Source organism: Odocoileus virginianus, chromosome 16 (genome assembly GCF_023699985.2).
Source record: "Odocoileus virginianus isolate 20LAN1187 ecotype Illinois chromosome 16, Ovbor_1.2, whole genome shotgun sequence".
Taxonomy (NCBI): domain Eukaryota; kingdom Metazoa; phylum Chordata; class Mammalia; order Artiodactyla; family Cervidae; genus Odocoileus; species Odocoileus virginianus.
Window position 1 is genome coordinate 1363490 of NC_069689.1, and position 14753 is coordinate 1378242.

Here is a 14753-nt window from a genome sequence, read left to right on the forward strand (position 1 = left end):
TATCTAAACTAAGTCACCAATTGCTATCTCCAGACTAGCATCTGCTCTGAACATCCTACTCTGTAGTCCACTCGCTGCTGCCCACAGAATAGGTATCATTAAAGGTCAAGGAACTAAAACAGACTTCACAGGATGAAATGGGTGAGCTGGACTCAGCTGTGCATCTGGCCAGTCACGAGGCTAAGACAACTATTGATACATTAGCTTAGAAAAGAGCCAGGTTCTGATGCGAGGGGAAGGGTAGAAGTGAGCCTAGTGGGGAAGAGGGCACTGTGTCTTTTTTGACTACTTTCTCTACACAACTCACTGTCTTGCTTTCCTACTTTCACCTTCATCTTAGTCCCCAAAACTGTCAGGAACATATTACCATGTTAGGAGGAGCATATTATTACCCTAAGTTGTTGAGAAGGGATCATTGTCTCCCCCTTCCATCCAACACACTCTAGGTTTCTGGTTTAGTTAGCTTTGTCCATGTTGGGTTTAGCCAGAAAAAAAAAAAAAAAAAAAATGAGAGTATTTAAGACTGCAGAACACCAGACTCAGCTTAAACAGATTTTATGAAAGCTATGGTGAGAGGTAAAAGAAGGCTAAACACTGCAACAGGTTTCTGAGAGTGCTAGATTTCTATCTGTGGAGCTGTTTTCTCTGTGGTCAGTTAAAAGCAGTGCAGTCTTAAAACACTTGATATTCACAACTGTCTGTGTGATGGTAACTGTAGAGTGGGTATCTCCCAAGACAAAATCTGATTCCCAAACTGATGGATCTTTTAGCTCTTGTCCTTGGTAAGTTAATGATGGTGTGTGAATAGTAGTCTTGGTAGTAACCAAGGCTGGAGACAAACCTAAGACCTTGGTTGGGAGCTCTGGTAGCTCGGGTCTGAGTCACCCGGTCTGTCCCACATGTAGTAACACAAAAACCTTAAAGGTCTATGGGTTGGCCCCCTTGGGAAGGAAACTGAGGGATTATAGGGAGGTGGATGCACCTTGAAAGAGGAGACTTTGAAAATAAACTAAAACTGGGGATTGCAAGTGGCAGCTGACCCAACGAGAGAAGGGTCTGATGATTCCTCTGTAGGTATTTTGCACTGTCCAGTAAAGAACCAGACCCTTAGTGTTGGAGGGCCTGTAGTAGGATCATTTAATTCAGCATCTTTTTTTTAATAAAAGCTAGAACCTGCTTTAAGTTGAGTGGTGAGACCTCAAAACTACCGAAGAGCTCAGTTACTCTAAGAAGACTTTTCTACCTGGCCATACTTCCCGGCCCACCTCCCTGCAGTGGTCTGACTTGTGAGAATTTCCATATGTGTCTGATCATCTCTAGAGAAGGGAAGATCATAAGGGAGGAGCCCCATCTTCCTCAAAGTATGATGCTAAATAGTCCAGTCTCATAAGAACCAGTCACATTCTGTCATTTGCCTGCACATGACAAAGGTGACCCTTCCATGCTGAGGATGCTGGGGTACCCTTCACCTCAGGAATCCTCATCCTAGCTAACAGAGATGGGCAGGATGAAGGGACTAAGCCCAGAGGGAGTAAATTAAGTGGGAAAGAAAAAAAGCAACCAAATCAGAAGCAAAAGCCTGAGTTATGTACAGTACTCTCTCTCCCTTAAACACTTTCTTCATCGTATGTTCTCAATGGTGAAACCCAGTATTTGATTGTGGGTTCTCTGGCTCTGTTCACCAAATCTCATATGTGACAGTCTTGACTTCTGGACAGATTCAGGGCTCCTCTCGTGTCTTCCCCTTTCTTTACCTCCTTGTACACCTAACACAGGTAGGCTCACACTGAGTATTATCTCATGGGTAAAGGGCTACAAGTAGACTATAGCAGGGGAAAGCCATTGATCCTTTTCTCTCAGATTTATGTCAGGGGCATGAACAGTAGTTCAACAAGTTTGCTCATCCTGCCACTCACTCAATCACCTACTGGGTAGGACCCAGGAAACTTCATTTTTATGGAGCCCTCACAAGTGATAACCTCAGATGTGCGATGAGGAACTCAAGCATAACTTCTGAGTTTACACAGCAATTGGGCTACAGTCTCTTCAAAGAAGTGACAGTTCAAGGCTACCTCCTTCAAATCTTTTATCATTAATTCTGTTTCCTACATATTTCACCAAACCCCAACCACTTTGATTTCCCAGATTTTACGTGTCTCTCTTTACCTATTATGCTTGCCTGCATCCAAAGAAAGGTTTGGCTTAATTTTTGCTGTATACTTCAGCTCTTGATTAAGGTAAGAAACTCAAGGAAATTTTGTTGGAAGATCAGGAGATGGAACCTTAAAGGTCTGAGTTCTTGCTGTGGCAGATTAATTTTCCTGTGCCTCAGTTAGGTCTCTTCTGTCAATACCAACTTCAAAAGTTTGGTTTGAGAGTGCATAATACCTAGAAAGCACTTTGAAAAGTACCTGGAACAGGGTTAAGCAACCAGTAAATGTTTGCTGCTGTCATTTTTATTAAGAACACCCCAGGCCAGAATGGCTCTAACTGGGCAGGTATTACTAGTTGACAGGAAGTAACTACACAGCATGGGGAGTGGTTCTACATGGACAAAGCTTCTGGTTCTGCTCTGAGAGAGATGCAAATGACTCAAGATCTTCCCACAGAGGTACCAGTATATCCAAATGTATGGGGTATCCCTGAGAGAATGACCCCTCTGGTATGCTGCAGACTTGAGGGCCTACAAAAGGAGGTCCTATCTGAGAGAATCAGTCACCAGCTCTGTCAGAAACCCTTCTAGTCTTCTACATACATCAGGGGGTTCAAAATCAACTAGCTGGGACCTAAGAACTGTCCATACTTTGAAAAGAACATTTTAAAACTAATTTCCAAAGACAAAGCATACTGTAAAGAGGTCAAAGGCTTTGTGAGCAAACCAACTGGAGCTCCAGTTCTAGAGCTGGACCTGCTAATAAGCCTTACCTTCACTGTAACACTCTCTGTGACCCTTGGTACTTCACCTTCCTCATCAGCACAAACAGAAGGGAGGAAGAGTACCTCGCTGGCCTGCTGTGAGGTCTAAAGGAAGTATGGGTGGGGGGATCACCAAGCATGGAGACTGGAACCTGGCAAGCAGTCAGCTGGTGCTGGTGCCCCTGGTCTGCCCAGAGCTGGGCCACGGCCTGGGGCAAGGTAGGCGGCTCTCAGAACTGAAAGGCTCTAAGTCTTGGGTTGCTCCCTGCCTCCCCACCCCTCCCAGACCAGCTCTTGGAACCCCTCCTCACCTTCCCAGCCCCAGACTGCTACTAAATTGATGAAGCTAAAAGGATTTGATCACGTCGGTATATTTATATGTAAATACAAAACTGTATCGCTGTAAGATATTGAATATGAACATTACAATTATTTTCTGAATCTGACTCAGTCCATTGACGTTAAATACAAAATGAAAAGATTGTAAAAATAAGAATATATACATTCAAAGAGCTTATTACAGTATAAAATTATTGAGGTCTCATCAGCTGCCAACCTCATCTGTGATAGGGGAAAAATTTTAGGGACTCCTGGGGTTTTCTTGGGAATGTGGAATGCTGGGGACTCTTGGCCCCATCCCTGGCGTACTGGGCTTGGTAGGCTGGGAGCAGACAGAGACAGGTAGGGTAAATGGGGAAAACAGTGAGTGTAGGGGACTGTTTCACCCAGACAGGGGTTAAGCTTTTTATTGACACAGAACCCACCAAGCTTGAGCTCCAGGGTCTGGCAGGCTAGTAGACAGGAAAGAGATGGACATCTGAGTGGACAGGGCCAAGCTGCATAAGACAAAGAACCTTCCAGCAAGAGAGAAAGGGGCCCCAGCTCATTCTTTCAGGGAGGGAGCCTCAGAGTATGGAGTTTCCTTTCTCTCACACCTGGGCTCCCTCTCTCTCCTTCTAAGACTTCGTACCGACTGCTTTTGGCTCTCGCTGCTCAGTGAATTCATCTCTGCCCAGATCCCAGTCCCTGAGGAAGAGGGAGAGGGGACAGATGGTCTGGAATCACAGTGGAGGTCTACTCCCAAAATTGGCAAAGTAAACAGAGAAAACTCATTAGATAAGGGCAATCCACGCTGAATTAAACCAGTGTCACCACAAACCAGTATTCCTGGTTCCAACAGGCAGCATCCTGAAGAGAGAGAAGTCATTATGTAAGGATGAGGGCCTGTGGCAGGAGCACGGAGAGTGGATGTGTGTGTCCTCCTCTTCCACCACTCTGTGGTCTGACAACAGGAGACATGATCCCCCAGCCCCAGCTAGTCCAGGATAAACAGTAGAACCAAGAAGCAAGGAGTCCTGAACTGCAGCAAGAAGCCTCAGGAACTTCTACAAAGGAGTATCTCTGTGTATATGTATTTATAGAATACGACCATATTATCACATACAATATATATTATATACACACGTACATATGGACTCATACACATAAGTGCACATACACACACGCACACACACAGAATGACAGAAAAGACTGGAATACACGCCCTAGGTATAAACGTGCTTGGCACTCAGGACGTTCTCTAGAATATGTAACTTGGTCAAGCTCTCTGGGAAGGAGGTGGGTGCTCACCAAACCTCCCCATCAAATCCTAGCAAAGGGAAGGAATGGAAAGAGATTTTGAGAAGGAGATGGCATTGGGAAAGGGGGGACGGAGGTTCCTTCCCCACTTACCTCGGGGCCCCTGGCAAATATTGATAGCCACAATTTGGTTTTAATAAGGCACAGTTCAATAGCAGGTGCTAGGAATTAAGAACACATTGCTGCTGGCCCTTTCTAGTGGCAATTTCACCACATCTATCTAGCCAAAGGGAAAGGCTGCCTTGCGTGCACGCGTGCGCCGGGAGACACAAGAAAGAGGCTGGTCCATGGCTTCAGCGTAACTGATGGCAACCTATAGGCTCAGCGGTGTCCAGGGTAGTTTAAGGAAGGCTGGCCAGCAGACAGGAGGCTCGTGGGACAGTTACTGACCCTCCATGGCCAGGAGGTTGTGGCTGGGGGGCACCATGCCCTCCCTCTCTGCAAACTCCAGGATAGCCTTGTAGCAGAAATAGTACTGCTCAGGGGTCTGGATGCTGAAGGCCCTCTGGGTCCTCATGCGGGACACTGTCTGGAACACATTAAGGGTGCCAAGCTCCTCCAGCTGTGCCAGGCAGATGTCCAGTGAGCAGAAGGTACCTGAAGGAAGGAAGGAAGTGGTCACACCTGATCTGCCTCTCCTCTTTTCCGCCCTCTACCAAATAACCCAGGCAGGACTCGATGAATGAATCCAATGGCAAGGTGCCTCATGGCAGGTGGCCAGCTGGCCTTAGGCCTGAGAGGACTCAAGGAGGAGTCACAGGGAGTGCTGAAGGCCAGAGAAATGAGAAGCCCTCTTGTCTCCCAGGACATCTCTGAGGGTAACAGGATGAGCAGGTGGGAAGCAGGACTTCTACTTCAATCCCAGACACAGAGAATGACAGCACTCCCACACCTGCCCTGCTTCCACATCTGGGCCCCAATTTTCAGACTCTACAACTTCTCCACAGAGACCTAACACAAACCTATTCTTCCTGACATTCTCCCAAAGGAACCTCTGAGCTGGAAGGCCAACAGTCCCTGCAATGTTCATCCCATTAAGGCAAAAGCTGCTAACTGGTTCCAGAATGGAGAGCATGGCCCAGGGTGGAGACCTCCCCTGGCAGGGGGATGGGAAGAGAGCAACAGCCCAGATCAGCTGCTGGGACACCCAGGTGACTGTGATGGGATCAGAAGATAATCATGTTGAAGGGGTGCGTAAAGCATCAACCCCTAGAGGACCTGGCTCATAAACTGTACATTCTGGCCAGTATACCTAGCACTAGGGATACTAAAAGGACATTAAAGAGGATCTTTTTTTCATGGCAATTCACCACCAACAGATCAAAGACTCACATTCTGGCAACTAAGAGCTTTGTTATTCCTCCCCCACCCTTAGCTCCTTTGGATGCTCCAAGAGCTGCATCCCGTGCATTACCTGTCCGGCCAATGCCCGCACTGCAATGGACCACAATGGGTGGCTCAGGGCATTGCCCTTTGGCGCGTGCTCCCATGCTGCTGACAGCCAGCCTCTGCTGGTTCCTGACGGCTCTCAAGAAATCAATAAGGGAAGCTGCCGAGGAAGGGACACCATAATCTGGCCAGCTCAGGAACTGAAAGTGGGTCACCTGGCGTTTCTGCCGTTCCTTGGATAGAAAAAGAAGCACAAAAGTTAATGAGGTCATTGCTCTGTGCCCCTGACTACCTTTGGCTTTTCCAGATTCTCAGTCCTCTGGAGTTCCCTCCATCAGGGCTGCTAACACTCTGAACTTTCTCCACAATTGCTTCTCTGCAAACCCAAAGAGAAGATTAACTGTTTGGAGAGGGCAGAATTCCTATATTAAACGATCCAGATTTCTTATGTTATAAAAAGTTTCATTCCTAAGTAATGCCACTATGTGTTGAGACAATATGGCTATTTTGGCTCTGAGCTGAATATCCTAATCCTGCTTCCAGAAGAATGGAAGCCACTTCTAAGTTCTCTGGAATCCTGCCTATTCCCTTTGGAGATTTTCTTTATAGTAAAGGTTTTTCCCCCAGTTTCAAGAGAGTGAGAAAATAAAATTTACCTCTGTGTTGTGAATTTCTAGCGTTGTTTTCTTATAATGGGTCATATTCTCCACGCCTAGATTGGTCACGGTGAGGAAGCCAAATCGGATCCGAGAGTCTTTTTCTAAAGGCCAGTATTGGCCACACTTTCTCCTGCCGCCCTCCTCAAAGCTGAAGACATGCAGAGAAAAATAAGCCTCCATCCTTCCACAGCAGTAACCTTGCTCACCCATGGACCTGCTGTACCCTTAGGCAGAAATGTCATCTCTTGCACTGCTTCTATATATCCCTTTGCTTCTTGGCAGAAAAAGAAAACCTTCTTTCTAGACAACAGCTAAAATTTCCTCATGTACCCATTAAGCAAACATTTACTGAGCATCCATTTGGTCCCTTTCCTGATACCTCTTGGTACTCCACACATACCTGGCATAAATACTGGGTGGGCAAAGACAGTAGAGAAAATACAGTGGGCCAGACTGAACTCTCTGCCCTGTACCTCAGTTACTGTTCATTCTGTTCCTCAGTGAGAGCCCTTGGCTGATAGAGGACTAGGAAAGAAATGGTTCCTGGGATGCAACAGAAGGTTTATGTAAAGGCCTGAAGTCCACCCTCACTACTCTTTAGTGGCTCCAAAGTACCCCAGGGGGCACTTCCTCCACTACCTCCTCTCCAAGTCAAAGGTGGCTGTGTAACAGTGCCACGAGGAAGGGATCCAAGCGAACATTCTCATGAATTTTTCCCCCTCATCCAAAACGGGTTATAATTATCATAATAATAATGATACTAATGAAATAGTAGTTCCTGAGTTTTGGCAGATAACGTACAACAAAATTTCAAAACTATTCCTTTCATCAAGAGCTTCCTGCAGACCTATAATGTTTTACATCTCCTTTTGGCAAGTTCTTCTCTAGATGCAAATACAAACCAGAAGAAAACTGGTCCAAAGTAGCAAGGAAAGGGAGAACTAAGGGGAACTGGTAATTCAGAAGCCAGGAAGACAGCTGACCTTTATAAGTAGGAAGGAGGCTAGAAGTGGCCTGTCCTGTGTGTTTCCCAGTGCTTCCTCTAGTAAGTAGTTAAGGCCAGGACCTAAGGATAGGATGTACCTCGCACAAGGTCACCAGAGCCAAGGATTAAAGCTCTAACAAGTTAGATCTACCAACCTCCACCATACCCTGGCTCTGTTAGCTCCGGGTCAGCTGAGGAAAAAGCTAAGACATCTCAAACTCTTTGTCATGGCTTTCCTAACCCTGTTTCTAAGAGCTAAACTCCCCTCTATAATCACCCATGCTTGGGGGTTGGGGGGTGGGTAGAAAAGAAGGGCAAGCAGTAGTAAAGGGATGAACTCACCGGGTGGTCATGACAATCACCAAGACTTTTTGTTCCCATACCATAAGCCAGAAATCTCGGTAGGTATTCTCCAAAGGGCCTACAATGGAAGAACAAAACAAGGAACATAACCCTGGGAAGCACTGCTTTCCTCCTCAGGCTCTTCTGTTTTTTCCCAGATACTAACTCCAAAGCACATTTTCTGGCTCCCTGCCTTTTGACAACATCCCTGCTATTCAGGGTGGGGCTTGGGCAAGCAGCACCAGCATCATATGGGAGAGTGTCAGAAATGCACACTCTGCATTTGAACAAAGTTCCCAGACAAAGCTGTAGGTAGGCTACCGTTTAAGAAGCACTGTTGTATAGCCTCTTACAGCCCCATCATCAGGGCCTCAGCTACCACATCCAGCCTGACAGTGTCAACTGTGTACATGTCTTCAGCTGTTTTCACCCCATCTAAGCCTTATAATCACCAGCTGCCTACCTAACCATTCCCCTTCCATGTGCCATCATCTGATATACTCAGACCCTGCATGTCTGCAGTCCAGTCTCCTTCAAAGTTAGCTTTCTCTCTATACTTTCTCAACTCTGTTAACAGTACTGGCATCCTTAAATCATTCAGTTTCAAAAAGTTGGAAATTCCAGCTCTGACTCACTCATTTCTTTCATCTCCCAGGAGTAGCCACCAAGTCCTAAATTATTTTTGTCTTTGGAATTTTTTGATTTTTATCTTTTTGTCTTCCTACCGAAATTCACGGTCACAAGGACTGCATCATTTTTTTCTCTAAGTTCCTATAATATCATTTTGGTTTACTTTTCTCAATATGAATTTCGCTTCCAGTCTAATTCTGGATACCCCTGCCAGTTTTGCTTCATCACAACATAGACATACATGCTCACTTCTGCCTCTGTTCCTCTGTTCATGCTGTTTCAGCTCTACTGCCACTGACTTTCTACCCATTGTTTCTTCCCCCTTCTAGTTTTTTTGAGACATAGTCAGCACTCTGCACTGTGTAAGTTTAAGGTATAGGAAGCATAATGATTTGATTTATGTATATCATGACATGATTACCACACAAAGTTTAATGAACACCCATCATTTCACATAGATACAAAATTTAAAAAGAAAAAAAAAACAAAAAACACTTTTTTCCTCATCATGAGAACTCAGGTTTTATTTTTTTAACTTTTAGGTATAACACACAATGGTGTTAATTATATTTATCACACTGCACATTGCATCCCCAGTACTTATTCAACCTATACTGAATTTGTACCTTCTGACTATCTCCATCCAAGTTCCCTCTCCCACAACCCCTGCCCCTATAACCACAAATATGATCTCTTTTTCTATCAGTTTGTTTGTTTTGAAGTATTATTGGCCTACAACATTATGTTAGCTCCCAGCGCACAAGATGCTGATTCAATATTCCTATACACTGCAAAATGATCACCATGCCGCCCATTTTCAAGTGTTGCATACATGCACGCTAAGTCGCTTCAGTCGTGTCTGACTCTGTGCGACCCTATGGACCATAGCCCACCAGGCTCCTCTGTCCATGGGATTCTCCAGGCAAGAATACTGGAGTGGGTTGCCATGTCCTTCTCCACTCAAGTACTGCCTCTTCCCTAAATCTTTCTTTTAACACCACATTCTTTGTAGGGCTCCTTCTCTCAGTTCTTGATGGCACAGCTGGATCAAAACAGCTTAACCATTTGATGTACATGGTCTTACATCAGGCATTTTACTTTGTGAGAAGCAGTCACATCTCAGCCAAACGTGGTGCTGAGGGCAAGGGCCTTGTCATCAACTTCCCCTTTTAGAGTCAGAACCTGTACAGGGCTGGGCACTCAGCAGGAACTTTGAAGATGCTTGTGAGCCGATAACTCCCTTTCAATCAAGTGAGTAACGGCTCAGGATAATTCCTTATGCTTTTCCAGCACCTTTTCTGCCTTTGCTTTCAGGGAAGCAGGGCAGTGCCATGGGTTGATTTGGTCCTGGAAGTCTGCTAATTTCACTGCCATTTTTGCTACAGTCTTTTAAGAAGCACTAACATTTTATGATACTAGAATTCCCTCTGTGCAGAAGGGGACACTGCCAGAAGCATGTCAAGTCTTGAAAACAAGCTAAATGTCTAATAAGAGAGGATGTTAAACTATGGCAAAACCCAAATTTCAGCAGTCCATAAAGGTGATACTGTAAGATCTGTATTTTTGCTATGGAAAGGTATTCACAAGATAACTATCAAAAGAAAAAAATAATTTCTAGAAAATGCCTGTTTGGTTAGGTATTTTATGTCCGCATCTATTTGTATACACAGAATGACATTTAGAAGAAGATACTGCAAAATGCCAGCACTTTCTCTGAGTCTCAGGGTTATGAGTGATTTTCATCTTCCTTTCCCACAATGGACATGACATCACTACAGCATGCATGTCAAGAAGATAATAAAAGCACCCTTTCTCTACCTCTGACTCTTAGCCTTGGTCGCATCTCACTATTCTGCATCACAGTAGCTCTCATAGACTTTGTTTTCCACATTCAAACCACTGGCAAAGCTGCTGTTGCCACACAGAGCACCTGACAACACCACTCAAGACTCAGGCTGGACAGAGAAGGGTCACAGTTTCCTCAGAAGCATACGAGAGAGCAAAGTTATGCTTCCCCAGATTAGATTCTTTAATAGTAGACATCTCAAAGAAACAAAGTCAGCAGTTTTATGCAGACGTGGGTGAAACAATCCACTAACCTGGCTTCTCTGTTTGAATCAAGAAGACATGTGCTCAAATCCTGGCTCTGTCACTTACTAGCTGTGTGATCCAAGGTCACTTAACCTTTTTGGGCTTCAGTTTGTTCATGGATTTATAAACCTTCCTTGCAGAGTCTCTATAATAATTAGATGGCAATTATATAGCCAATATATTTAAAATAGATACTTTCATAAATAACAGTAGAACTATTATGAATAAAAATCAGAATACAGAATATAGCCAAGAAGGTTAACCAGATAAATCAAACCAACCATTTTCCAGTCCTAACAGTGCTGATGCCTTCTAAGTGATCAGTGCTTAACTCAAGAAATCTCTTTCATACTTCTGGATGAGTTTCCTCTCCTGGACAGGGCCTTCAGAGCCAGCCTAAAGGATCCAATTCCTGCGTAACTAACAACTCTAGGAAGTTGGAGCACTCTGAGGCCCCTAGAGCTGATCCTTACCCTCCAGAAGCTCACCCATGCCACAGACATCCTCAACAAAGACATCTCCTTACTCTCAGGCAGATCACATCCTATTCTATACCTGCCAAAAATCTTTCCTGATAGTTCTCTTATTTCTTCCTAAGGTCTTAAAGGACACTTTCTGGAGGTAGTAGTCCCCCCTAAGGAAAAATAAGCCTGTGACCATCAGACCAATTAACAATGTACCAAAAATCCAAAGGTCCTTTTCCTTTTCTTCTCCGTCAATTTCTATTTTGAAAAATTTGAAACCTACAGAAAGTTGAAAAAAAAAAAAAATACAGCACAATGTATGCATACATTCTTTAGCTTGAAGGCTATCATTTTTAGCTATTATTTTACAAAGCCTTCTCTACATATACACAACACATATTTTCTTTTTTATTATTTAAAAATATGTTTCAGACATGACATTTCACTCCTAAATACCTGAACATGTATTTAGAAGAACATTCTCCATAGAACAATATCATTATCACACTGCAGCAATTAAACATTAATACAATAATACTATCTAATATACAGTCTCCAACTGTGCCAATATTTTGTCCATAAAAATTATTTTTCCAAATTGAGTTATGGATGACACACTGCCTTTGGAGATCAACAACTCTTTAGTCTCCTTTAATCCCTCCCTTTTTTTTCCCCCATGGCATTAACTTGAAAGAATCTAAGCCAGTTCTCTAGCATGTTCCACAATCTGGATTTCTCAGGTTTGTTTTTCATGATCTGATTCAGACTTAAAAACTGACAACATACAACAAAGGTTACATTGTGTAGTTCTCATTGTGTCAGAACAGGAGGCATATATCTGTTTCTCCACTATTGGTGATACTAAGTGTGATCACTTGGTTAAGGAGGTACCGGCCAGATCTCTTGCTAGTCATACTCCACAATAGTCAAAGGGCCTTAAATCCACATGATGGCCTCTCTTATTCTCATATGTTATGATTTCTTACCACTCTCTTTGAAGGAAACCTGGTATTCTTGAGACGGCAGAGAACAAGTCAAAAGTAGTACTAGGGCCCACATGAGCATTAACAGAAACTCCATCTGAAATTCTCCTAGAGCCCAATACTTCACTGTCAGACTTAGCAAAGACTATCCGTATTAGAGGCCGCTGGTATACTCTGTAAGGGTACACAGACCAGCAAAAGTCTCTTAAGCCAGCAACACCCATTCACAGACTGAATTCAATCTCTGGGAAGTCCACTGCCATTCCTTTATGTCCTACTCGACATAAAGACAATCTCACTAGCCAGTCAATTCTGATGTCCATTCCCCTGGGTCAGCAACACTAAAACTCAATCCAAAAACTTGTAGTAATGTTGTGTGTTCAAATCTCTAGTTTATCTCTATGCAATGAGTTTCTAGGCACTTTTGGTAAAGAAACTCTACACCTCTCATCTGCCTTCTTCAAGAACCCTCAATCTTTATGAAAGACCAAGATCTAGAGAAGGGAAAGGCTACCCACTCCAGTATTCTAGCCTAGAGAATTCCATGGACTGTATAGTCCATGGGGTCGCAAAGAGTTGGACACGACTGAGCGACTTTCACTTTCACAAGATCTAGAGGCTGCAACATCACCTCAAGTTACCATTTCCTTTAAAAATTATGCTATCCCCTGGTGCAAACAATCACAGGTAGATGATACAAAATCAATTTGTGAACGGCAGACTAACTTACCTTGTGTACCAATGTAAGCATTCTTCTGCTTGTAGCCATCCATGAAACTGGCATTGATGTAATCTGTCTAATGATAAAAAGGAAATATCATTGTATTTGTGTGGAATATACCAATTGGGTAGGAAAATGATGTACTAGGTAAATAAAACTCAAGGTCTGGATTTTCTCTTCTTGTCAGGCAGTGAAGGAGTGAAAGGACCAATCCAAAACCTCACCTGCACAGATGTTATTGCAACAACTGGATATCCACATGCAGGAAAATCAAGCCTACCCTCTTCTCACATCATACACAAAAACCTAACTTCAGGGAATTCCCTGGCAGTCCAGTGGTTAGAACTCCGAGCTTTCACTGCTGTGGGCTTTGTTCAATCCCTGGTCAAGGAATTAAGATTCTGCAGGCCACACAGCACAGCAAAAACAACAAACAAACAAAAAAACACCTAACTCCAAATGGATTGCAGACCTAATGTAAGAGCTATAACTATAAAACTCTTAGAAGAAAACATAGTAATAAATGTTTGTGACCTTGGGTTAGGCAAAGCCTCCTTAGATATGACATCAAAAGCACAAGCAACAAAAGAAAAAAACAGATAAATCGAACTACAGCAAAATAGAAAACTTTTGTGCTTCAAAGGACACTATCAAGAAAGTGAAAAAACCACCCACAGAATGCACACATTTTATAAGGGATTTGTAGCTAGACTATATAAAGAATTCTCACAAATAAACAGTAAGAAGACAACTCATTTTAAAATAGGAAAAGAAACAGAATAGCCATTTCTCCAAGAGAATATACAAATGGCCAATGTGTACCTGAAAAGTTGCTCAACATCATTAGTCATCAGAGAAATGCAAATCAAATCCACAATGAGATAACACTTCACACCCACTAGAATGGCTACAGGTAAAAGATAACAACAAATATTGGCAAAGATGTGAAGAAACTGGAATCCTCATACATCAGTAGTGGTAATATAAACTGGTGCAGTCACTTTAGAAAACAGTCCGGCATTTCCTCAAAAGGTTAAATACAGAGCTACCATATGACCTAGCAATTCTAATCCCTAGGGAAATGAAAACACAGATCTACATAAAAAAATTCATATACAAATATTCACAGCAGCATCATTCATAGTAGCCAAGAAACAGAAACAACTCAATTGTTTATCAGCTAATGGAATGGATAAATAAAATGTGATGTAGGGATTTCCCTCTTGATCCAGTGGTTAAGAATTCACCTGCCAACGTAGGGGACCATGGGTTCGATCCCTGGTCTGGAAAGCTCCCATATGTGCCACAACTATTGAGCCCATCACGCAACAAGAGAAACCACTGCAATGAGAAGCCTGTGTGCTGCAACTAGAGAGTAGCCCCTGCTTGCCAAAACCAGAGAAAGCCTGAGTACAGCAACAAAGACCCAGCACAACCAAAAATAAACAAATGAATAAATAAATATTTTTTAAAATGTGGATTTCTGGATTTCCAAACACACAATGGAATATTATTCAGTAGTAAAAAAGAGTGACATACTGATACATACTACAATATGAATGAACCTTGAAAACGTGCTAAGTGAGAGAAACCAGACACAAAGGGTCATATATTGTATGACTCTACGTGAAATGTCCACAAAAGGCAAAAAGAGTACACAAAGAGTAGATGTGCTTGGGGGATGGGGAGTGACTACCAAGGTGAGTTTCTTTTTCAGGTGATGAAAATGTTCTAAAGTTGATTGTGGTGATAGTTAAAAACCAATGACTTGTACACTTTAAAAGAGTGAACCGTATGGTATGTGTATTATATCTCAGTAAAGCTGCTATTAAAAAAAAAAAAGTCCCTTAGGACTGCTGCACTGCAGCTCAGAACCAAACCCAGAACGGAGGCAAGCCAACCAACCTGAGCAGGAACATCCTGTCCACGTGGTGA

General features: G+C 43.3%; 1 protein-coding gene across 1 annotated transcript in view; it reads right to left on the minus strand.

Moving 5' to 3' along the window:
- Positions 1 to 3271: 3271 nt before the first annotated feature.
- PTPN9 (protein tyrosine phosphatase non-receptor type 9) overlaps positions 3272 to 14753 on the minus strand; it is a 71897-nt gene continuing 60415 nt past the window's right edge. Inside the window, exons 9-13 of the mRNA XM_020873590.2 lie at positions 12828 to 12894; positions 7930 to 8008; positions 6600 to 6750; positions 5969 to 6176; positions 3272 to 5151 (exon numbers count right to left, since the gene is read on the minus strand). Coding sequence (XP_020729249.2) covers positions 4937 to 5151; positions 5969 to 6176; positions 6600 to 6750; positions 7930 to 8008; positions 12828 to 12894 — 720 coding nt within the window. The 3' untranslated portion in view covers positions 3272 to 4936. The remainder of the gene's footprint in view (positions 5152 to 5968; positions 6177 to 6599; positions 6751 to 7929; positions 8009 to 12827; positions 12895 to 14753) is intronic.